Source organism: Bactrocera dorsalis, chromosome 4 (genome assembly GCF_023373825.1).
Source record: "Bactrocera dorsalis isolate Fly_Bdor chromosome 4, ASM2337382v1, whole genome shotgun sequence".
Lineage (NCBI taxonomy): Eukaryota > Metazoa > Arthropoda > Insecta > Diptera > Tephritidae > Bactrocera > Bactrocera dorsalis.
This window is the reverse complement of record NC_064306.1, coordinates 11,414,714-11,439,960: the sequence shown is the minus strand read 5'-3', so window position 1 is coordinate 11,439,960 and position 25,247 is coordinate 11,414,714. Positions and strand designations below refer to the sequence as shown.

Here is a 25,247-nt window from a genome sequence, read left to right as displayed (position 1 = left end):
TATAAACAACAAAACAGCGGGGGCCGATGGATACCCGGCCGAGCTATTCAAATACGCCGGCGAAGAACTCATAAGAAGCATGCAACAGCATCTTTTTATAATATGGTCGGACGAAAGCATGGCCGACGAATGGAATTTAAGTGTGCTCTGCCAAATCTACAAAAAGACCCCACAATCTGACCAAACAACCGTGGGACAAGCCACCTCAACATCGCATATGAGATTATATCGAGCGTACTGTGTGAAAGACTAAATCCCACTGTCAAAAAACTGATTGGATCTTATCAATGTGGGTTTAGGGTAGGAAAATCAACAACGATCCGTGAAAAGAGGATCGACACACACCACCTCTTCGTCATTTCAAAGTTGCTTTTGACTGCACGAAAAGGATCTGTGACTTAAACTGTATCTGAATTTGATATCCCCGCAAAGCTAATACCGCTGTGTAAACTGATGTTGAACAACAACCGCGCCGTTGGTTGTGCTTTCTCTAGACTTGATAAAGAAGCGAAGCAAATGGGACCTGAGAGTATTCGACACAGTACCCGTTGGGAGAACTAGAGGAAGAAGACTTCCACTCCCGTGGAAAGACTAGGTGAAGAAGGACCTGGACTTGGAATCTCCAATTGACGTCAAACAACGAAACGGAAGAACGTCTGACGCGCTGTTGTAAACTCGACTATAACCGAGTAAATGGTGTCTACGCCAATACGAGTAAAGAAACAGGAAGAAGAACTCAAAAACTGTAGTACTTATCTATCATTTTAATTTTTAGGATGAAGGTTTTCTGAAACTAAAACTGGCAGAAATGAAGACTCGAGAATATTCGACCAAAATTTTCTAATGCCACAAAGCTTGCATAATCTGAAGAGCTAAATATGTAGAAGGGAACTAAGTACATTGTAAGAGACATCACCAACCTCTAAGATCCCACCTTTAGAAACTAGGCAGAAAGTAGAGAGTGCATGACTCTGAAAAGCCTATGCATTTGTAACTTAATTTATGCGCAAAATACCCATGGATACAGATACAGATCGTCCAAGCTCCAAGCCAGCAAATACTTTTGGATTACCGAAAATAAAACGTTTAGTAGGATTGATCTGCATATAGGAGTTCCTGACTTCTAGGAGACCTCTGCAGGGCAAATTTTTATTGCTCATGGCTAATGTAAGGGTTCTATCTTTCCGGATACAATTTTGTAGTAGTAGAGTTTACTCAACTTGCTATGCTGTGCTTTTAAGCTCTTCGACAGGAGCTTTAAAAGAGGCTAGTGATATTTATGGCTAATTTTTTAAGTAACTGTTTTGAGACTAATTACCATCAAAATTATTATACTACAAAGATCAAGATTTTGAAACGATAACACCTCTCTAAAAATTCGAAAGTAATCAGCAAAAAAAAACTCGTCTAAAGTAAAACAAAGGGTTATCTCAGAAGGGCGAACTGCTAAAATTGTGAGGTTAGAACTGCCCAAAACTGTCATTCTATTAATTTATTGGGCTCATTGAACTTGGGTGAGTGTGGCTGTATCTCATTCATTAACCACCTTTCAGGCCGTGGTTACACAAACAATTTTCTTATAAATTACCTTTATACGGGAAGCTTGAAAAAGTATAAAAAACGAACACAAAAACGGTGAAAATAAAGGAAATAGCAAATAAATAACAATACGACAGTGTAAAATACCAATAAATTTTAGCTTTCATACTTTTAACTAGATTTTCTGCGCTCGCAAAAGAAAGCGCTGCAGTTGAACCCTTTTCACGAAGCGCAACGGCCGAGCGATTTTCGTGTATGTTAGCGAAGTGGCGTGGTTGAGCAGTGAATGTGGAATTAAATGAAGGTAAGATGGAGTGAAGGGATGGTGAAGTAAAGTCAAGCGAATGTGAAGTGGCATAAAGTAAATGGGAAGTGCAAAAGAGTGAAAGTGAAGTTGTTTAAATTTTGAGGTTAGAGAGCAACAACATTTTGGGGGAAAAATAAGTCACGCGCTTTTTTGCAACCACAAACATTGAACCGAAACCGCACAATCACAAGCGTCCGCGATTTTTTTACAAATTAACTTTGTGACCGCACGCCAACAAAAAAAAGTAAACAAAAAGTTGTACGTGAAATGCTGTCTGGAGATTTTTCAATACTTTTCGACGAACATTGAGCGACGACGATGGACCGACAGCAACAATTGAATGCCGCAGTGCAGCCAAACGGGACAGGTAACAAGGAAAAAATTGTAAACATTGTTTCCGGTTGTTTGTTGAGAGCGCCAGTGAAGGACAGCGAAGCAAAGTGAAAAAAACGAAACAAAGTTTGTTTAAGCAAATGCCGCTAACCGGTGGACCAAGTGGGCTACGAACAAAAATAGTGGAGGAATGGACGAAAAAAAGCTGCCAAAAAAGAATGCGACTGAACTATGGACCAAATGAGCGGTAAGGTCCACAAGGCTGGAGAAATGACAATGAAAAAAGTGTGCGCAAAGCTCGAATGCGGTTAGCTTTGAATGGCGCAGTGATTTGTAAGCGCAACGCATAAAAATGTGCAAGCAACAGTGTTGCATTTTAAAATATGGCTGCAATGCTCAATGGCGACAGGTAGAAGTGATGAAAAACACTTTTCGATTTTTTCTCCCAGTCAAACGCTATTTACTTAACAACAGCAATGAAGCTGGAGGGGAGCGCGCTGGTTAGCAAAGGAGTCAGCATATCAAATGAGTGGCGCGTAATAAAATTGAGGTTAATAGACTCCAGCGCTTGCATACACGGAGTTATAAAAATGCAATGACTCAAAAAAAGAGTGGATTCCAAACCGGGTTTGCTGCCAAAGGACCTAAAAACAAGAATAAAAATTTATATGCCGTCACAAAGTGTAGACAAACAGACAGCGAGGACCTGAAGCAGCGCCAAACTGTCAATGAGGTGAGAAACACCTCGGTGGCTGCAGCAAGGAGACTGATGGCAGCAATGCTGATGCTTTTGATGACCGTCGAGCGTTAAAAAAAAACAAGAAAAAATCAGTTGCCTGCGCCAATGTTGGTGGAAATAAATTAATAATCAGCGCTTTGTCTACGACACTCCAGCTGTCTCTTCAGCTGCAGTATCCAAGTACCAGAAATTACACGGATGCGACTGACTTGCATTGACACACAATGACGTTTCGTTTAATTAGCGCTGACATTTTTACATATTTCTGCAAACATAAAAATGGCAAATTAGTAAGTGACCAGAAAATATTGAGCACTCGCAACCGAGGACCACCAGGGACATATGGTACATATATAGTTCAGACATAATACTACCCATGAATGGCTAATTACTTATTCGTACTTGCTGACAGTTTGTAATGCATATAAATGGGTGCAATTAATTAACCGAGGCGATATTTACTTACATTACGAGGGTGCGCCTGAGATTTTCAAGTAATGGCGATGACAACTTAACTTGGATCAAGGCTTTTGAAGTTTTCTGGTTTGCTTTATTGGTATTGTGCAACATTTCATGAGAACGTTGAGATCCGAAACCACATTTCTACCTTACAAACATCCGTAAACGAAGACATTTTTGGTTAAAAATTAAAAGTTTTACTAATATACCGTCCAGAGCTAGGCATAAGGCCGCCTTTTAAGTTGCCGGACCACTGCAGTATATTTCAAGCGGAGCTCGCCTCTAATGCATCTGTAATCAATTCCAGAGTCAACATCTACCTAGACAGCCAAGCAGCAATCAAGGCAGTAATATCGTACCGCAGATCGGTCAGAAGTGTCTTTGGAAACAGGGCAGTAGTGGAAAGTGTGGCCAGAAGCAAGCAACTTCTCTTCTATTGGGTGCCAGGTCACAAAGGCATCGAGAGCAATGAAATAGTGAACCAGATTAATAAGAATGGTGTACGATTCAACACCCAAAACCGTGATCAACATTGGGATAATCTATACGACGATCTGGACTGAAGCGTTCGAGGGCCCAATGGTATGATATACTGGAGGAGATATCGATAGTGAGGCCGCAATCTGTCAAAATTCGCGTCAAGCGCAGGCATCCTAAAGAGTGATTACTCCTTATGGACCTAGCAACTGGATGTGATATCGCAAAGGACTAAAACTGGTATATGCGTGGTTTATTGGCCTACTAGAGTAACCTAACCTAAAAGCATACAAATGGTTTAACTGTAAGACTTTAGTATTGGCCAACCATATCCCACCAACCCATTCAGCTTTCCTCCGGCAATCGCATCTAGATAATCGGAATGGGATTACGAAAACTGTCACTGCGTCAGCATTCCCCAAAACTATTTGTGAAAAGTTTCCGCGAGCCAGCAAATTAAGCTTAACTCAGGAGTAGGTAGTCGTATTCGAAACTCTAATATCCAGCAAAAACACGGACAATTGCGGTGAGATTGACTTTGCTAAAAGCAGGTAGTTCGAATGACTTTTTAGGTTCACTCTGGGGCATAAGGATCTCACAGTCGCTCAAGTTCTGATTGTTGATCAGCGCTAGCTGAGCTCTATGAAGGTCCAGAGGTCCAATGCCAGAGGACATCGGAAAACCGACGCACTTCCAATGGTATTAAATTGGATAAGGACTAGCGGCGATTTCGCTATGACCGAACACTCCTACATACGAGTATAATAAAGATAGAAGGACGTAACTTAAAAGAAAGATGATTAGTCCGATTGATTTCCTGCAGACAGAGACTACTACTTTCATTTGATTTTTTTTGGTCGAATAAAACTGAGAAGATACTTTGTTAGACGGGCCAATATTTCAAGTCGCGCATTAAAACATGCCCCTGAAAGCTTCAATAAAAATCAGCTTTACTTTTTTTTACTTTCGTCTTAAAGTTTTCTATAATTTTCTTTGTACAATTTAAGAACCACTCTCATATCGAAATACATAAGTACTCAAAATATCCTTTTTATATGTAAAACCACCATTTTGGCTGCCAATAATGTCGCATATTTTTACATTACCGCGGCACCAATTGCTTTTTTACCACAGCTACGTAACCGTTATTTTTTCAGATAAAATTTAATATGCTCTTTAAAGGTTAACTATAAGTCTCTATATGCAGCGGTGCATTCACGATCCTCGAGTGTATTCAATTAATTAGTCGTTTGGTAGCGCCTTGGCATGCGGCAAGTCGTTAAAGCTCATTTTTGTCTTCTTTTTTGCTCCGAGTTCTCTTTAGATGGCTGACATCACTGACTGCATTGCAATGCATTCAATTCATTGCAGTTGTTTGCATGCGGAAATATTAAATAAAAAATATAGAATTAATGAGAAAATATATGTAGGTACATTTTCGGGGTTTAATTCTTTTTATTAAGGCCTTAAGCTGTCAAGCTTTATTTTAAAGTATCGTTTTGTACACCTTCCTAATGGTAATGGTAAAGTCACTCTATTATTCAAGTACTATTCGAGTGCAGGAGATAAATGGCTATAATGTAAATACTCTCACACAAGAATGGAATTTTACTACTGACGGCAAGTACGGAGTTTTCCAATAAGAGTGCTATGATTTCTTTCCAAAAATAAAGTAATTTTTAAGGAAATTCAAATGTTTTTTTAAGTTTTCTGCGTTATATCAATATTCATATTTGGCTTCCCAAAAACTATAAGGCAGCGATGTTAGCAAGAGTAACAGCTGTAAGTTGTATTTATTTGTCAAATCAGCTGATAGCAAAACGTAAACATAGTTACATATGACCGTATTTAAATCATATTTAAATAGCAAAGCATGGACATTTAAGTAAAAATTGAATCAAATGGTGAAACTGAAATTAATTATTTTCCACTTAAATTAGGTTCGTGAAACCGGCTGTTAGAGTGAACCAAGTCTATCTTAATTCAAATCTTAAATTAAAAAGTCAAAAGTTGGTACATTTTGAGCTTAAAGCAGAAGAAGCTTAGCTTGAAACTTTTTGAAGAAATGTTTGTGTTCAAATACCATTGAAGATGCTTACTTATTTAGTATCGGCAAAGCAAATACTTGCATGTCTAATCAGATTATTTATCGAGGAAGATTTTCCATTGCGTAGACCTAACCAGGAATCATCTCTCGAAGCTCCTAGAAGCCGGTTATGCTACAAGCAGTTGATTGCAAGGGTGTTTTCTACGGAATTTTTGGCAGAACCTCTTTTATTTTATTGTGTCAAAAAAATAGTCAAAACCAGATATAAGAATCTGTTCCCACGACAGTCGAGTGTACTTAACCCGTATTTTAATTCGTCTAAAAACTGTAACCTCGGCAGCATTTTCCTTAAATTAGTTCAGTTTCTGCCACTCCAAAAACAACAACAACACCATTATAAGTCATTCTAACTTTTTTTTATTTTTTTCGTTAAATAATCTTTCTTCCTAAGATAATAAAGTGGAATTTGCGAAACAAAATAGCATCAGTTAAACTGAATAGGAACAAGTGCTTTTAATTAGAACTCCACTTTACCTAGCATTAAGGATGGAGTAAATAGGCTATGACTTCGTCCATTTTTTCGCATTTTTTTTTTGTTTTTTGTTGTAAAATAACCCCACATTGCATGCCACTTATAATCAGCGAAGCAATTGTGCTGACACTCAATGCGGTGGCGCTCACTAAACACTGCCACATTTGAGTCTACACGCCATATTACCAGTTCTGGACTAAAAAAAGAAGAAAACGGTAAATTTTACATTATTTTCTTGCTTTTTGCAGCAAATGAGTGTCACGTGACAAATTCCAGGGCGAGCATTTCAATAAAGAATTTTCTGTTGCAAGCAAAACAGTGCTGTGACTAAAAAGAAATTGCCGCGACCGCTAGTGCACAAATAAAAATAAAGCGAAAAAAAAGAAAAAATAAGTAAACAATTAAGTGTCGGGGTGCAAAGTGTGAGAAACATTGAGAATATAACAAATTGCAGTGAAATTAAAATAAAATAAAATTTACGATAAACGGCAAGGCGCGAAAAAATGCCGTGAAAAGCGCCGTCAGCAGTCATTGAAAGAATAGCGAATGCCAAATGAGCTGAGGTGGCGAGAGTGCTAGCGACGGTAGTGGAGGCGGTTTGAGTTGCATTGTGTGCGCGACAAAATCGTGACTTCATTTGTTGACACTTGAAACAAGGCGAACGTGTAGGCAAGCAGGTCGGCTAAGAGACGCTGAAAGACAGCGCAAAGGAAGTAGGCAGCCGACGCGGAAGAAGCGTCAAGCGTTGACTGACAGGCGCAGGAAGCGGATGAGGCGCCCGCAAAACGGTAATGGCGGGTGGGGGAGGGAAGCTATCGTCTGCAAACGAATGATTCCTAATTGAAAACTATTAAATTCCGTCAACGCCACCCACACTGCCGTACCATGCGCAAGCTAAGCGCCCAGCGGCCGCACTACATGCTGCTGAGTAACATTTTTGCTTTTCTTTTTAATTCTTCACTTCCGCAATTTTTATTTCACTTTACTTTATCCTTTTGTATTAAATGTTTTTGTTTAATTTTTCTGCTTTTGCTTGCTTTTGTAATTGTTTCTTCGTTTTGCTTGCAAATTGGAACTTAAATTTCATTTCGAATGACATTCGCTCCATCACGCGCGCGTCAACTGCAGCACCGGGAAGCCAAAGCGTCCAACAGCAGTCCTGTGCGCCTTTTGCTCAGCACACACAATGAAGCAAACGGGTGCGAAAAATTGAAAAAATGACATTTAGCAAAACAAAAAAACGAAAAAAGCGGACATTTTCATTTGAGCATATTTAATTAGAAGCAATTATTTATGGTATTAAATAGATGAGGCAGTAAATGTGCTGTGCAAGTTAGTATGCCGCACGCAGACCGGGAAGGGGTGGTAGATGCTCATCGCCACAAAAACATAAACTAATGCACACACGTTTGGTTGTATGTGCGTGGAAAAATTGAATTTTTTATACTAAATAGAAAAATTGTAATAAAATGCAAAGGAAAGAATTGCTTCCCACTTTGTGTGTGACAAAGTGCTTGACGTCGCTGGCGAGTTGGCGTCAAAGCGGCGCTGACAAAAAAAAAAAAATGACGCGAAATTGAAGATGCCATTGAATGAAGCGTCTTGCTGTCATTGGACCAGGGCAGCTATAAGGAAAACAGAGTTTAAAAATAAGCAAAAAAAAAAAACAATTTTTATACCAAACCAACAGGGAGTACCGTGAAACAAACCTATTTAGTTTGGCAGCGGTAGCGTGTTACGAGGGAGGTTTGCTTTTTGTATAAAAAGTGCACTGTTTAATGACGAGAAATGTGAGAAAAATTGATATTTAAGCCGTTGAATAATTGCAGTCGATTACTTTCCGCATATAACGGATGCTAATGCGTGACGTCATTTAAATATATATTATTTTTTTGAGTATTCAAACCTTTTTAATGGAACGTGCGTTACTCAAGACCTAACGAACTATATTTTGAATGATTATTAAATAAATATTCCACGAAATTTGTGATGGCGGTAAAATATATATTATACAATATAAAATATTTGTTATTGACATTCACTGTTAACTGTCGCATGAAATCTTTTCCTTAGCCGCTTTCAATTAGCTTGGGTACGCTTAATTTCGTTTTATTTAAATTCTTGCTTTACTATCTTAATTATTATAGTGTTTTTATAGCATGTATTACGATCGATGCAGTCTGAGATCTAAATGTAAAGGGCTGTGCTACTTTTAAATTATATTTTATAGGAGCAAGAAGTTTATTAATTCTCAAAGTTTACATTTATGCAAAGAATAACTACCAACACAAGGATATTCCGAAATAATTTGTTGTCATTGGTACTGTTTCATTAAGTACACACAGCTCAGCTCATATATTATTGTTGTAAGACTTTATTTATATTTATAAAAGGCTTCGTAAAACTCCTAAATTAAGGTATGTTATAATATTAAACGACACACATCACAGCAGCCAGAATATCATTTGCTAAAACACGAGTTCAGCATTTTAATTCATAAAAGTGTGATCTGATCAGTTTGTTTCTGTTTACACAAAACATGAAATATTTTAAATTTGTCATCAAAGATACCGGCAACAATATTCGCATAACTATATATGCAAATACAACCTGTCACCCACCGGCAAATGTAAACCATTCCTACAATTCAATGCAACTTCACACTTACCTGATATTTGACGGCTTCGAAGCCTTCCAATGCGGCCAGACGCCAATTCACCGCCAATAAACAACATTCTTCTGAATCCCACGCGTACAGCATATCATCCTTGCATTCGAGCAAATTTTGCGTGTGCTGGCGCTCCACCGGCAAACCGGCGCGTATTTTAGCAAACATCGCGGTTTGATTTAGTTTCAACGTGTCCGTGCGTGCGTTGAACATTGTCAAATTTGTTTAAAACACTTTAGCGAATACACAAAACAACACAATTTCACTTCAATTTCACAGCAATAAACAAAAAGTTTAATTTGAGGCGGCAAAACTACGCGTATTGTTAAAAAAAAACACTAAAAAATTTTAGGTTAACAAAAATGTAAACGAATTGAGTGAAGCAAAAAACAGCTGATTGGCTTGCAGCTGGCGTTTAACGTTTTGACAGCGTTTTGTTTACAACTGAAATGAATGTTGCGTGTCAAGTTGAAACATAGATGGCGCTGCAAGTCAAACAAAATTGTATTGAGGAGTTGTGTTTGTAGATTTCACCACATGTGGGGTTAGAAGTGGTGAATGGGTGGAGCTATGCTATTCTGGGGAGGAGATAGAAAAAAAATTAATTTTTATTAAGAAAATTCAATTAAAGGAACCAAAATATATTAATTAGTTGGTAGAAATATGTACATATATAGCTTTGAAAGCAAACAAATTTTAAGGAGCTGAAATTGGCTAAAGAATATTATAATAAAATTAAGTTATAAGTAGTTAAATAACCGTTACAACTAAATTTGTTGTAGTCTTATATCTGAATTTTTACACAATTACATTGATATTTACAAAATATGTTCTTATACATATATGTATGTATATACATGTTAGTAGGCACAGTTATATTGTTATTATGAACATCTGTGTGAGGTACTTTTAACACCTTAACAGCAATATATACTGCATACATACATACATACATTTACATGCAATTTACGTTCCTTACGTACCTAAAGCCACAAATTTAGTTTTGTACTTTTCTTGCGTGTAATAAATTCATCGAACCATCAACTGCAGCTCTTCGGCAACACCCATTGCTTTGAAATGCTCATACTACTACAACAACACCTTCTTACATTTCAGCGGCAAATGCTGGGTAGCGCTCAATCGCATCCGGCTATTTGAATTTACAAGTTTTCTTCTGCCCGCTATTTCATTATCTTACTTTATTTTGCACTATCAACTCATTGTACAATTCCAGTAAATGAAGTTTTGCGCCAAGTTTTCAATGCCATTACAATCGTCGTTTTGTGTTGTCTGACTGGCTGGTCGATTGTCTTGCCGCTACACTTGTTTCTTACTAGTTTACTTGAGAACTCCCAACTGCTTATGGTGCGAGTATTTTAGAAATAAATGCTTTTTGTTTTAAATACAATACAATAAATGGCCTCCAAAATGTCGGCAGAAACTTTTCACTTACCAGCGTGTACAAACCACTTACGCCGGCTAAGGCAGGTTGGCTGGCTGGCTGGTCACATCCCACTGAGCTGCGTCAGTTGAGGGTTTTGGCAACATTCATCTCCTTTGTATTTGCAACTTCACTCGAATGTGCGCTCAGCTGCTGCATTATTGCGTTGTTGCAAATATATTAGACTTCTTTTACTTTGCTTATTTATTTTCTCGATTTTCTGCCTCACTCATTGCAGTAATACTGATTGTCTTTGCTTTGTAGTTGTAATGTGTGATATGTGGATAATAAATTTGTGCACGAATGAAGTAGGAGATTCAAATAAAATCTACAGAACTTGTGTGTATTCTTAAATAAAAAGAAAATTTTCATTTATGATCCCGTTAAATACATAGTTCCTTTTTGTTTCACATCCCGTACTATTTGAAATGTCCGCACTCACACCTACATATGTAGTTCGCGAAAAATGTCAATAAAACAGTATGACTCGCATGTATTGCTATTTTTTTTATAAAAACATGTCTTTTGTATCAAAATGAACAAATAAATATAAAAATAATCTTAATCAAAGTAAATTATAGTAAATTTATTTGAATTCTTTGACGGAAGTGTGAGGAAGACGGTAAAAATTAAAATTATTAAATTGAAGAGTGTGGGGTTAAACGTATTCCTTAATTCCAATGCAATGATCGCCACCCTGTGTGCAAGAAGAAGGAAGATCAAAGCGAAGGAAATGACAGTTTTAAATATTAATTGAATTGTCATTAATAAAAATTGAAATTGTGCATCTTTGAAATTTACAAAATTAAATTTTATTATATTTGTATAAACAATTTACATAAAAGTAATAGAAAATCAATGTGCAGTGAAGTGTGCGTGTTTTAAGCATAAATTTGTGTGTTTATGTTCGTAAATAAACCGATGTGCCCTTGCAGCAGAAGCTGTTGGTTCGCATGGAAAGTTCTGGTGGAAAAGTTGCTATCGTTGTTATATATGTACTCATATTAACAACTATATAATTGCATATACGTAATTTTTAAATCAATATCGTCAAATTTAATAAGTCACTAAGAAGCAAAATATTTAAAAAAGGTTTACAGACAAGTGTGCGCGTTTCGTGCTTAATTTTGTGTAGCTATGTGTGTTTAGTGCTGGTAGAAATGCTGCTGTGCTTTGGCTAACCTGCAATGTGAAGGAGGTAAGTAAGTACGCGCCTGTGTTATATAGTTACTTATATGTATTTACGTATTTGTGAATATGCATTTATTTATATGTACATATTCATAAACAAGCATATTGAAGTGCTGCGCGAAATTGGTAAAAAGTATAGACAATTCATTGCGAGCACTTCTGGTCAGACATGCACACTTGTAAATACTATAAAAAGAAAGAGCACAAAAATTATTGCATTTATTTAAAAAAAATGCGAACTTTTTTGTTAACGATTACTTTGGTGTTTAATTGCTGATTTTTTATACATATGAGCAAAATGTACATATGCAGGTGTTCATTGTGTGTATAACGCGGCGCTCCCATGGAAAATGTCAAGTGGCTATTAAAATGTCGGACTGAATGAAAATTAATTGGATTTCTATGAACTGTAAATAATGACAAAGTAATAAAAAATATGAAATGAATACTTACTCATAGACATAAAATGTATACTATATAAATATATGCATACATATGTATATTTATGTAACTATGTCTATAGACAAATAATAACGACAGACAATAAACGTAAAATAAACGCATTGAAAGTGCTAAATTAGCAAGGGAAATGCATGCTTTAAACGGCTGGAAATTAAAAGAGAAAGGATAAATATGAAAAAACTAATATTTACGCATGAACGTGTGTGTGTGAGTATTGTGTAATCTGTAATTAAAGAATATAGCAAATTTTTAGTGCTAATAATATAATAAAAGTGTTTTCATGCCAGGACTTGATTTTGATCGTTTAGTTTGGATCTGAAGAATTTATTACGTGAGTTTGGCATTGCTTTGAATAGCAACTTTTGCCAAATTTTGGGGAGATACAATATCAAACGAAAAGTTTTCTAACGAAAGATTAATTGTGACAGTTCAGTTTGTATGACTGCTATATGTTATAGTAATCCGATCGGAACAATTGCTTTGGAGACTGTACAGCTGCCTTAAACAATAATTTGAGCCAAATTTTGTAAAGATATCTTGTCAAATAAAAAAGTTTTCCATACACGGACCGTTTAGATTTTATAATAAGCTCGAAGTAATAGAATTATCAGAAAAAAATAATGTTTAGTTGTCTGTTTATATATGATCATATATTCTATAATATAAAAGACCTGCCATGCATTAAAAGTTTAATTTATATTTCACAACATTATTATTTATAAAGGTCGACAAACGGTTTAGCAGCAGATATACATAGTTGTACGCAATATATACATATATGTATATATATATGAAAACGTCAAAAATTAATTAGCATATAAATATTAATATAGAAAATAACAATATTTGTGAAATGAAAAATAATTTCGAATTTAATTTGAAACTGTCACATCCACTAGCATCACACTAACGGGCTTTCCGTTATGTTTCAAGACTGCCTCAATAATATAATCGCCATTCGGTATGTCCTTCACAAGGTCATTGGTATCAAGTACATAGTCCTTGTAGGTGTAGGTGTTCTATGAAAAAGCGATGGAAATTAAAAACCATAATAAGAAAAAATAAATTAAGCCTTATGGTTAAAAAAATTTTCTCTTATTCTACCTTGTTCTCTCTCTTTCAGACTTTTACTTTTTTACACTTTAATTTTTTTTGAATAATAATAATTATAATAATCACAAAAGTCTACCTTTGGGAATGGACACTCGAACTTTTTCGGTAAATTTGATGCTTCCACCATGCCATCATATGTGCTCTTGAGTGATTCCACTAGTTTACAGAACGGTTTTTGCGTTTGAAACACAAGCGGGCCACGTCGATTATTCTCACGATCGTGTTTGTGAATTTGCAGCGAAACCTGAAACATTGCAATCTTACAATAATATTCAAAATTAAAAAATATATATCGTACTAGCTGTTCATTGCCCAAATTCTGCTTGATGTTTACATCACCTGTCAAGCCCATTTCCATGCGCGTCTTTTTCTTCAAACGCAAAGTATCCCAATCCACCCAGGAGTCATCAATTGCCAACGCTTGAAAGGAATTCAGCTCGATATTGCGATCATTGGCAGTTGTCGCCTGTAACTGTAAAAATATTACAACAATTGGGCAGAAGAGTGCGAGCCGCAAGCGATAATCCATTTTTGCGGGGTTTGCTCGAAACGCGTTTGAAAACTGGAAGAGTAGCTATGCGACGGTGCTTTATAGCGAAATCGGTACATTGTCAAGCTGTTGTTGTTGTTGAACACGCGATTTTCATGTATGTGCTTGGCAAAACAGAATCATGTTTGCTTGTCGATATTTATCGAACGATTTTTAATTGAAGTTATATGATTATTCTGTGATTAAATTGTTAAAGCTTGAACCCCACGGCAATCCATATACTATATACCATCATCATATAATACTAAATATTTTGACTTTTTAAGCAAATAGGTATGTAGGTATTTATAGGTATTTTGGTCGGCAGAGGTTCGCTTTCCTTATGCTAGGAATATTCTAGTTTTTTTCATTTGCAAAATTTCTGTTTGTTTATTTATCTAGGTTCTATCTTTGGATCCAGTTATTAGAAGTGTCGCTGCTGCGTTTTCGTTTAGTTGAGCTTTTCTCTTTATTTTTGAAATATAGCTTCAAGTTTCGCTAGTTTTATGCCACTTTCGATTGGCAGAATGATATTAAAAATAGTTTCTGGTGATGAAAGTATAATCCGACGTTTTTCATAGCCCAGTTATGAGACGTTTACGAGGGTTCTTGTAAGGTTGTTCCTGTTTTACAGGGCAGAGAGATCCTATAAAATATATTTAAGGGATCGAACCCTCTATTCTTAATTTAACAACTTTCCAATTGGTAATGTGATCATATGGAAAGTTTTTTGACAGGGGAAATACAATCGTTGGCTTCTTCGATTAGCAGGAAGCTCTACTGAGAAGGCTTTTGCTAGATATACATTTTGTTGAAAGTTAAAGTTTGAGAGAGTAGTCATTCGAAGTTCGAAGGTTCCTACAGATATGAATTCGTTTCCAAACAGCAATAGAGTGTTATTAGTATGCCTTTGGCAGTAAAAGTGTTCGTTATCGCTCAATTATTTAACGTGTGTAGTTTTAAGACACTTCCAATTGGAATAAAAGGTTATGAAAAAGCTTTTGATAGTGGAGACAAAGGATTTAAATAGGCATCTGATTAAAAGAACGATTTTATGAGAATGATTTTGTCAACGGAAAAATACTCAGAAGTTCCCAATTTCCTAGTAACGCGAGTTATAGTCTTACGATGAAGTTTTAAGCCTCATCCAATTGGAAGAGGTTACTATGAGAAGACTTTTGATAGTGGACATAAGCTCAGAAGTTTGTACTTGAATAGCTTTAGGACAAATAGAAGGTCCATTACGTTTAAGAAAATAAGAAATTTAAGAAAGCTTTAAATAACTAGTTTTTCAATAAAAGCTCTACAAAAGTTTTTTTAAATAAAACAAAAACGGTTTGGATATCAATGAAATTCTTTATTCTTATTAAAGTACCTTCGATGCCACTATGTAAGGAAATTGATTTTTTTTTTGCATGGCTACCACGGCACGCTTGCAGAAGTCCAAACGCTGATCGAAATTTTCGACGATTTTCAAGCATAAATCGATCGATACTGCTGCAATTTCACGTTCGATATTCGTACGAAATTCATCAAACGTCACTGGCTTGTTGGCATAGACCATAGACTAGACATAGCCCCATAGCAAGTAGTCTAATGGCGTCAAATCGCACGACCGAGGGCCCAATTGAATGGGCCATTTCGTGAGATAACACGTTTACCACACTTCGTTTTCAATAAACCGATTGTGACATTCGCTGTGTGGTTTGTGGCACCGTCCTGTTGGAATCACAAATTGTCCTGTTGGAACCACAATTGTCCGATATTATCAAATTTGGGCCAAAGATATTCGCTTATTATTGAGCGGTAGCGATTCCCATTCACAGTAACGAGCCAATCTTGATCATCAAACCGTAATTTTTGCTGGATGCAATGGTGACTCATGGAATACGTGTGGATTGCAGCCTGACCAATATTTTACCTATTGACGAAAGCCTTCAGCCAGAAAGTAGCCTCAACGCTGAAGATGATTTTTCGATGATAATTTTGATCATTTTCAAGTTGTTGTTCAGTCTAATTCACGAAAATACGACGATTCTGGTTATAAAGTGGCTTCAATTCCTTGTAAGGATGTTTGCCAAGATCTTTTCGCAAAATTGCCCACATCCACGCCACAGAGATACCAAACACTTTAGAATGACGTGTGAGAGACTGATTTGGATTGATTCGCTAGCGGCAGCAATATTTTCGACACCACGGGTACTTCTTTGTATCACTGGCACGGTTACATTTTGTACTGTGGCTGTGGATTAAAATTTTTCAACTAGACGCTCAATTATAAATCTGATAGGACGATTATGACCACCATAAATTGGATGTAGCGCTCTTAAAGTTAAGGCCATTGACTCAGAATTTCGGTAGTAAATTTTACTAATTTCGACACGTTGTTGGGTCGCATATCTTCCCACGATGAAATGGCAAACCTTACTAAAGAGAAATGTCAAAAGAGCGGAAAAAAAAAATAAAATATGACCTCGTTTGCTGTTCCTTTCGGTTTACTTTTGTAGCGTTCCTATTCAAAAATCCGTTATAAGTAATGAGAATATTTTGTAAATGCCTAGGTCAAACACTTTTGTTTCTTAGCTTGTGATCGCACTTAAGAGAAGTCTTTTCATCTGACTGCTACCATCCTGAGCAAGTAAAAACTCCACATCGTTCTATGTCTTTATTATTATTGCTCAGGTAGCAAGCTTAATAATTAATTACGGCTCGTTTAGACTTTATATTGATTTCGGAATGTCTCTACCTGTACTTATAAAATACTACAGTGCTTTGGACTAAGCTTCTCAAGCTTCACCTAAGTTCTAGGACTTAGCAGAAATTTATTGATTTAACTCGCAGTCTTCTTAGCGAGTAAGGACTCTATAAGATTTTGACTTTACTTAGAGAGAACTTAATGATTTATCAAGACTCGCTTAGAGTTTTTATTGATTCTACAAATTCTCTTCTTTTTTTGTCGAAATATCGTTTGACCTTCTCAAATCACGCTTCTAGCCTTGAGCTCAAGCAGGCTGCAATCCTTCCTACTTGCCTAGTTCTCACCTACGAATGTTTCGTCACTCAGTTGCTTTAGAAACAAATTTCAACATTCAATTGCCTGCCTCGTTCTCACTCTCCTGCGCTCTCTCTCACGCCAACTCCAAAAAGTATCAATAGCAACCCTGTCGCTGCAATTTTGCGCACTTAAATGACAACACTCAAATCGAGCTTACACTCCACGCATTCCGCTTCAACACCTCTTCTAATTGCAAGTGTCGCGTGCAATATGTGCAAAATCGGCTTTCAATAAAATATTGCGCCCATATCGCTGCCCCCGCAACAGGGGTAAATTTTAATGACAACGATATGCCCAAACAAATGCAAATATCTATTAAAATTTTTGCCACATCGAAAACGAAGCGCCTTTACAAGCCATTGATATGGATATCCACTTCAGTGGCAGCAGATAATCACCACTCAGTCCAGCCGTGGGGCGCAACCACTTAATTATCATTACGCGTTTGCATTACCACGTATCTCCGCGCATCGTAATAGCATTGCCATACTCATGCTCCCACAATTGCAAGCCGGTTTGGCAACCCTTCTGCGCGCAGTGTTGCACTTTTAATGGCACTGTAGCGCGTATGCATACAAATAACTGTTGTGTCTGCCTAGGTGGTTGGGGGTAATAATACCCGCGCACATTACGCCCTCAATTTTGATTTACTCTAGCCGCTTTCAGCATGATTGTTGTTGCCAAAAGGCGTTCGGCGTGAGATATGGTGGTGTAATTGAAAAATCATATGCAGCGCTTATAATTATGTTTATTGCAATAATCCGTTGTATGGCTTGCAATATTTGCATTACTCGCTATATAGAAGCATATGTGTCGGAGAAGTTGAAGGTTTGAGTATTTGAATTGAATTTTCGCTATTAAATTACACTTGAAATTGCACATTTCGACGCCTGCTGTGAATGACAAGGATATTGTCATGGAAAAAAGAGTGCCTAGGCATGCTATACTTAACTCATAAAGTGAGGTGCTCTGTAAAATACGAGTATGTGTTGCAAGTGATGGCACAAGACAGCTCACTTGAGGGTTTACATTACCTAGTCTACTTAATTTATAATTTAACTGAAATATTTTTATAGGTTAGGTTAACTTTTTCAAACCGAACTCTAAACTTCTAAAAAAATCAAATTTAAATTTCAATATTTATTTCCAGGTAAGAATACGTTAATGGAGAAGAGGTTTAGCAGATGAGGAAGATACTATCTCAATCTATATCGATAGGTCCAAAATGGACTGCTAAGATTGCGTAGTGGGACGGGATCCGATCTCGATATTTCTCTATCTTTCCGTCTACCAAACTCAGCTAGCATCTTCCAAGTGAAGTACTCGGTATAGAGAAGGCTGGTGGAGTTCTAGTGAAGAATTATGGGAACATACAGAAAGCGACCATTTACTTTAGATGACAGATGGCAATACTAGGCGTCAGACGGCATTACTAGCTTTTTTTTGTCGTCAAAAATCAAATCCAGCTTAGACAAGAAACGTAGGAAGACTTTAAGCTCACTAGCAAGTCAGCATCACTTGCCCATAATTTTGGTTCTCGGTTACAGCAACATTTTCGGCAACGAAAAAGCAGATGAGTTGGCGAAGTTAGGAGCCTCCATAGACGAATCCGCGGCAGAGATAATACCGTGCTCGCTAGGTACGAAATAGAGAGAGCTCAATACACAGTTTGAGCAAATAGCTCAGAATAGATGGAAATTTTAAAACTTGCCCACACAAACAAAGTAAGATCTCCGAAAATACTCCCCTGGCCTGGATAAAATCGTGGTCGATTCCGGTAACGCAGAACCGGCTGTTGTGGGAATTAATAGGGATAGCTGGTTAAATTCATTCTTATTCAGAAACGACCCTGACATATCAAATAGACATATGTCCAGTGTGCAACGTGTCCCCTATGACACTAACACCCTCTTTGCTTGCCCTGCTAACTTTACACATCCGACATCCCTCTCACTATGGCCCGACCCCGCGAACCATCACGTTTTCTGGACCTACCGTTGGATGACCCCGATGACAACTTATCTGAACCTTACCGTCTTAATACCTTTGATGAAATTCTTCGTTACTCAAAGCTTGTTCCCTTGACCCATTAAGTATTTTTTCGGTATTTTAAGCTTTGAACTTGTGGAACACTAGTACATCCCCCATATTACGTACGCATCTTCTCTAACTGCTTTTTATTTCTCTAGTTCCACTCTGCCTATGCATTCTGAGCTTCAAATGTGCTCTCTGAAAGCTGCTCCATTTTTAATTGCTTAAGCCGATCAGTATAATAAATAAAAATTATTTCGTTCATTCCTTAGCGTCACATAAATCTGCCATCAGTACATTTGCATAGCTAAATTAATATTAGCCAACCGCACATAAATCTTTCAAAAGTAAGTAATTTATTATTTTTACCAGATTTTTTTCTCTTTACTTTTACCCTCATATATTTAACTGTTAATTAATGAAAAATGAAAAGAAAACGGAATATTTTTAACCCTCATCTTTGTCTTTTAAAACACACACTCTTAATTGTTTGTTCTTCCACATACAAAGCAACGCGCTGGCAGACTCTTTTCTTTCTACTTGTGAAGAAATTAAAAACTTCGCTTAACGGAAGTTGCACTAAATGCCCCGTTTCAATTGCAGTTAGTGTGGTTTGCCAAGTGCAGAGTTCCGGAACGCGCACTCGACCGCGAGCCAAAGTAATAAGTGAATGAGTTGAAGGTGTGAGCATGGAGATAGAGCGCATGATCTATAGTATAGCTTCAAAGTTCATGTTGTCTCTCTTAACGTATTTTTTCCATTTTAAAAATACTTCGATTAGGACTGAGAATAATTTGGTAGAGTAGCACCACAATAATGACCAGTCTTTAAAAAACTTACTGATTTCAGTCTTCATCAAGCACTCCCTGTACAACAATTAAAAATCTGAGAGAAAACTTCCTCTTTTACTAATTCCATCCTCATACCCATCCTAGTCAATCTAAACAATCGATGAACTTTGTTGAATACTGGAAAAAGTACTCTTTGTACAAAGACTGAGTCCAGTCGGAAAGTTGATCTACGCCAACAGAGCTTTGATATTTGCGAAAACATCGCTTAGTAATTAGTACCTCGAATGCCAGTTTCCATTTTGTTTCCCTAATAGCTTTGGACCTATGGTATCTATGGTCAAAAACTATGGAACTTATTTCTTTCATTACCGAGTTCATATAGTAACTGTATGAAAAGAAGCTTGAAGTTTAATATGAGAATAACAAGGAAAGAAGAGCTAAGTTTATGCGTCTGATTGAAATCTGGTGGAAAATACTTTCATGTACTTTCAAATGGACAGACAGTTACTTACAATTCAACTCGGATCGCCATTCTGATCATTTATACCTTATATAAGTATGTACTTTGTAGCGGGTCGTCTTAGATGGTCCATTCGTTGAGTCCGATTTTCGATGACTCGTTCGAGTATTTTAATTCCACCGGTCCACAAACCACACCAAACTTTTTTTTTTTTTTAATGAAGAGGCAGCTCCTGAATCTTCTCAGATTTCTTTTTGTCCCAAATGGGGGAATTTTGCTTGTTTACATACCCATTGAACAAAAAATAGGCCTCATCGCTGAACAAAATTTGGTTCGAAAAGGTTGGATCTTCTAGGAATTTTTCAAGAGCCCACAGAGCGAAGGGATGTCGCTTGGACTTACTTTTAAGAAGTACTTTTTGAAATACCTAAAAAACTACATCTTTAAAATCGCTGGCTCGGAAATGGTTTTAGATCTGTAGTCTCTCGCTCAAAGTTGTCTTGAATGATCCCGAAAAGGCGTTTTTTCGTTTTTTTTTAACTCCTTGTAAATCTACTCGCTCTAATGTGTATGGCAACGACGCTCTTTTAAACAAAAACTCTTTGTTCTCTAATGTTAGAGATAGGGGTTCCGCTAAAATCTTTTGGTTTCTTTAGAGTTTTAAACATCTCTATTTACTAATCTCTCAATAGTTAACTAGAGGTGTTCAAATAAAGTTTCATGCGTTTTATGGCCTGGGTTCTAGTATAATCTAATTGTGGAATGATGAGGTAAATTCATTTACCCAATTGCTTAGCTTGCGGAAGATGAATATGACGGAACTTCGACTAACAATTTCTGGATTAGATTAAAAATTTTCAGTGATTAATTGGATAATTTAGTAAAGTACTGTCTTCTTTATCAACCTTTGGTTTCTATATACATGTCATACCTTCCTTTTACTCATACTATTTTTAGTCTAAAGCACTAAGAAGTTCGGGGAGCAGTACCTATCTTAAGTTAACCTAACATATTCTGATTCATCGTTAGTAAAACCTAAGCTTTCTTATCAGTTCTTATACAAAGATAAGTATTATCTTTGACTCGTTTATTCCCAAGACCCAAAGGTGCATTAAAAATGTTCTTTGCTACAGCCAAGGAGGAGCCATGCAAAGAGCAGAGGCGAGATTCATTTCCGCCTCGCTCTTTTAAGTAAATATGTATGTACTCGTACATAGTACATATGGTATTACATGCCCCTGTGTGCCAATTGAGGGCTGTTGACATTGCCAGAAATATGTGAAGCTCTTTGAGAAACGTGGGGAAATTATTTCAAGCTAACATTGAGCAGCATAAGCAACCTTCTTAATGTCTAGCTGGAAGAAATTTTTACAGGCACATAAGAAACTCAACCGATTCACCTTCATTTCTGTACATAACATATTCCTTTATTATATGTCTTCATGTATCTATGATTATAAAAGTACATTGCTAGCTGACATTTAGCTGTGAATTAACGGTATTTTAGTATTATGTCACTCGCATTTGGTAGCTGTGAGTCGTTGCTGGTGTAATGGGTAGTGGTACCTTTGGGGAAAGTCAAGTGCATATGTCATTATATTTATATTCTCGTATAAGCATGTATATAGTTGTATATAGCTATGTATATATTTATGTAGCCCAATATTACTATCGTTAGGTACTTGTCTTCGAACTAGTGTGACGGAAGTAGCTATTAAAATATTTTTATACAGGAAAGAAGGCAGTACATTTTATTAATATGATATTAGTAGTAGTCGTGTCAAAACCTCTTATGAGCTTATCTGAAGCTTAAATCAGCATTATAACAACAATTTGAACTGAAGTGATTCTCAAACGAGAAACAAATAATAATAATTTCTTATATTTGAGAACCCATAGGGTACAGCTCTTGGTATTTGACTAATCGACTAGCCAGATTATTCGGATATGTAGGGCATTATTCGAATAATAATATTCGGGTGACAGTATCGGGATAGCCGTAAGCCGTCGACTATTCGATTAAGTGTTCGTTGTCGACTATTCGGATAGCAAGCCTTCAACTTCTACAAATTTTGACTACGTTTTCATATAAGTTTATAGAATAGTCGCAGTAGATATAGGATTCAAAACATATTTGCTATGTTTCAAGCAGCTAGATGAGGTATGAAGAGATCCTTTCATTGGTCAGTTGAAAAAAGAGGCGTAGGAGCACCGCACCGCAGGCCAAATTAAAACTTTTCCAGCAATTCAGAGGACTTGGCAAAAAATCTGATAATTTTTCATCTCAGCTGTCAAATGTCCCTTAAGTTGGACCATTGGGAGCTGTGGAACATATCTCGGCTGAAGCACGGGCATGTTCCAGCGTCTCAAGATCCTCTGCGCATTCATTGAATTCCGCCGAATCCACTTTTAGAATTTTCTGCTATTGAAATCTTAATCTATGATACTCCTTACAATATTACTAGTTCCCTTTTGCCTAGAAGTAGAACCTTCTTGGTCTGTGAACCATCAACACTACTCCAAAGAAGTTTTGTGTCGCAAATGCTCCAAGACCTGAGTTTTCGTCTACGGTCCATTCCTTGAATGAACTGAATCGTCTAGAGCAGCTTAGGGGGCCAACTCGTCCGCGTTTTCTTTTTCTTTTATTTCCATGACTGCGTAACCTGATGATATACCTTCTGAGAGCCTATTTATTGCCTGCTTACATGACTGGCCACTTGAAAGTTTATGGCCTAACTAGAGTTAGAGCTAACAATTTTGGCCTCAAAGACCGACTTGTAGTCATTTACTTTGAAGATACTTTCTGCGATTAGATTACTAAAGCTACTTTTGTTTCTTTTTCTGCCTCTGATCCGTCGGTGAATATGTAGATTTCGTTGTTGAAACTGTCGTTGACAAAGCCATCGTTCATTCTTCTCTATTGGGCAATGGGAACGATGCGTTCGATTTCTCATGGATTTTTTTTTTGCTGATATTTGTCATGTTGGGTGTAATCTTCAGAGCCTTTGTTATACTTTATCAAATCAGAAAGTAGATATATCGAAATGTCTGACTACGCTTGTTATTTAAAATCATAAACCAAGAATTTGAGAAATGATTTTTACGGACTAAATCAAGTGTGCTGACAGTCATAACTTCGAAGTCGTAGATAATTTCGTCTATCTTGGAATCATCATAAACACCAACAACAACGTGAGTCTCGAATTCAAACGCAGAAAAACTCCTGCCAACAGGTGCTACTTCGGACTGAGTAGGCAATTGAGAAGTAAACTCCTCTCTCGACGAAGAAAGCTCTACCCAATTGGTGCCAAACAGCGAAAAGGTGTCTACGCCAATAAAGAAGAAAATATGAAATTTGCTAAGACAGCTGTAGCTTAGTTGAGAGTGAACCTGAGGCGCTCAAGCCGCTTAGCTTTCATCGGTTAAGAATTTTGATGTTAGATCGTCTGGTATAAATCTTGAAGCTTCAGACTACTTCGAACGATCCTTATTTACTACTGGGTATATGAGAGAGGACATCATTTACTGCCTGGTTTATGGGAAAGGCGACATTTTTTTAATAACCATTAACCATATTCGAGGAATGTCTAATTTTCTAAGAGTTTTCTACAACTTTTGGTTTACCACACCAAATGTAAAACGCAAGAAAGCAGGTAATAATAATGCGTTGCGCTCAATATGTGAAGCAGTTGAGAGTCTAAGCTAGCGCCTAATTGAAAAACACTGCTCAGCGCGAAGAAAGTGCTAGGAGAGTGAAAAACAGTGTTTACATAAGAACATCAAAGGCCTGTAAGTAGCAAGCGTCAAACGCATCGAATGGGAAAAAATCTAAGATTTATAACAACAAATCTACAAGCATTTTTTCCTGCTTGCTGTAACAACAAACCGCCATCAAGTCAAGCATGTTGAAATCTACGCGCTTTGGGAGTTTTTAATATTAATTATAGGCAACGCTAAAGTGTAGAAAATCATTTAAGGATGTTTCGGGTTGGGGTGGGTGCCAGTCTCACGCCGAAGACGCGAGAGCAGCATGTAAATCAAGGAGCGGACGTGTCATAAATTCAGCTTGCAGCGCCAGTATATGTGTGTGGTAAAAGAAGCAGGAGTAGCAGAAACATAAGAAATGAAAGAATTAAAAGGAAAAAAGTCTACTTACTTAAAGCGCCGTTAGAGAGTTCTAGGGTGGCGTTTATTGTCATTAACGCATTTGATAATTAAAAATTGTAATTTTTTACTTTCGCAACGCGCTTTGGGAGCATAGAAAAATATTAAATTACGCCGAAAGCAATGAGCGTGTTGTGTGGATAAGAAACCGACAAAATTTATCACTTCCTGCTGCTGAAGTGTGAGCGGCGCTGCGCTTAAGTTTGGACAGGCATTAATTTATGAGCATTGATGAGCAAATTTCAACCAAAAATATGTATTTTTTTGTAAATAAATCACAACTTTCGGCTGAAATTTGAAAAACGTTGCCTACATTACAGCGCCGCAGCCACATGGGCACACGCGCCATTAAATTTTTCACCAATATTGCCACACCCACCGCTGGCTGAAGGCAGACACTCAAGCGTATGCCAATAAAAATGACTTATGTATCAATTTCCTGGCAGCTTTTTACCCACACCCCCTGGTTCGGGTGTCTGTATTGAATGCCGCCAACAAGTATGCAAACAAATTTTCAATTTTATTTTTATTACTTACCCGCTTCTTTGTGCGCATATCAAATATTTACAATTATTTCCGTGCAAATGAACCATTCTTTGATAGATGCAAATAAATTCCGACATAAAATCCACATTGAAAGTGTGTAGCCAAGGTGAAAATTGTGCACCGCCAGCAAGACAGGCATACACTCAGGCGCAGCATTAAAATTTTATTTTAATGTCATCGAGCGCTGATTTACTACACCAAAAACTGCACGTAGCGCCAATGAAGACGCGCAACTTTTACCGACGTTGCCGGCTGTGGTGTGAGCTGATAACCAGGAAGTGCGCGCTCAAAAGTATGCAAGACTTACTACGCTGCTGCTGCTGGCGCAACAAAATATAATTTTAATAAATTTTATTGCCTTCG

General features: G+C 37.1%; 2 protein-coding genes across 3 annotated transcripts in view; both read right to left on the bottom strand.

The window, feature by feature from the left end:
- The window catches only part of LOC105223563 (nuclear pore complex protein Nup88), an 85,578-nt gene extending 76,072 nt beyond the window's left edge, over positions 1-9,506 (bottom strand). For both annotated transcript variants that reach the window (XM_049454473.1, XM_049454474.1), the window contains exon 1: positions 9,102-9,506. In XM_049454473.1, coding sequence (XP_049310430.1) covers positions 9,102-9,314 — 213 coding nt within the window. In that variant the 5' untranslated portion in view covers positions 9,315-9,506. The remainder of the gene's footprint in view (positions 1-9,101) is intronic.
- Positions 9,507-12,872: 3,366 nt separating this feature from the next.
- LOC105223565 (uncharacterized) lies at positions 12,873-13,877 on the bottom strand. Its single transcript, XM_011201312.4, has 3 exons — positions 13,607-13,877; positions 13,385-13,552; positions 12,873-13,214 (listed from the first exon to the last, which is right to left on the bottom strand). Exons 1-3 carry the CDS (start codon positions 13,835-13,837, stop codon positions 13,068-13,070), a joined length of 546 nt encoding a protein of 181 aa, XP_011199614.2. The 5' UTR covers positions 13,838-13,877; the 3' UTR covers positions 12,873-13,067.
- Between the last annotated feature and the right edge of the window lie 11,370 nt (positions 13,878-25,247).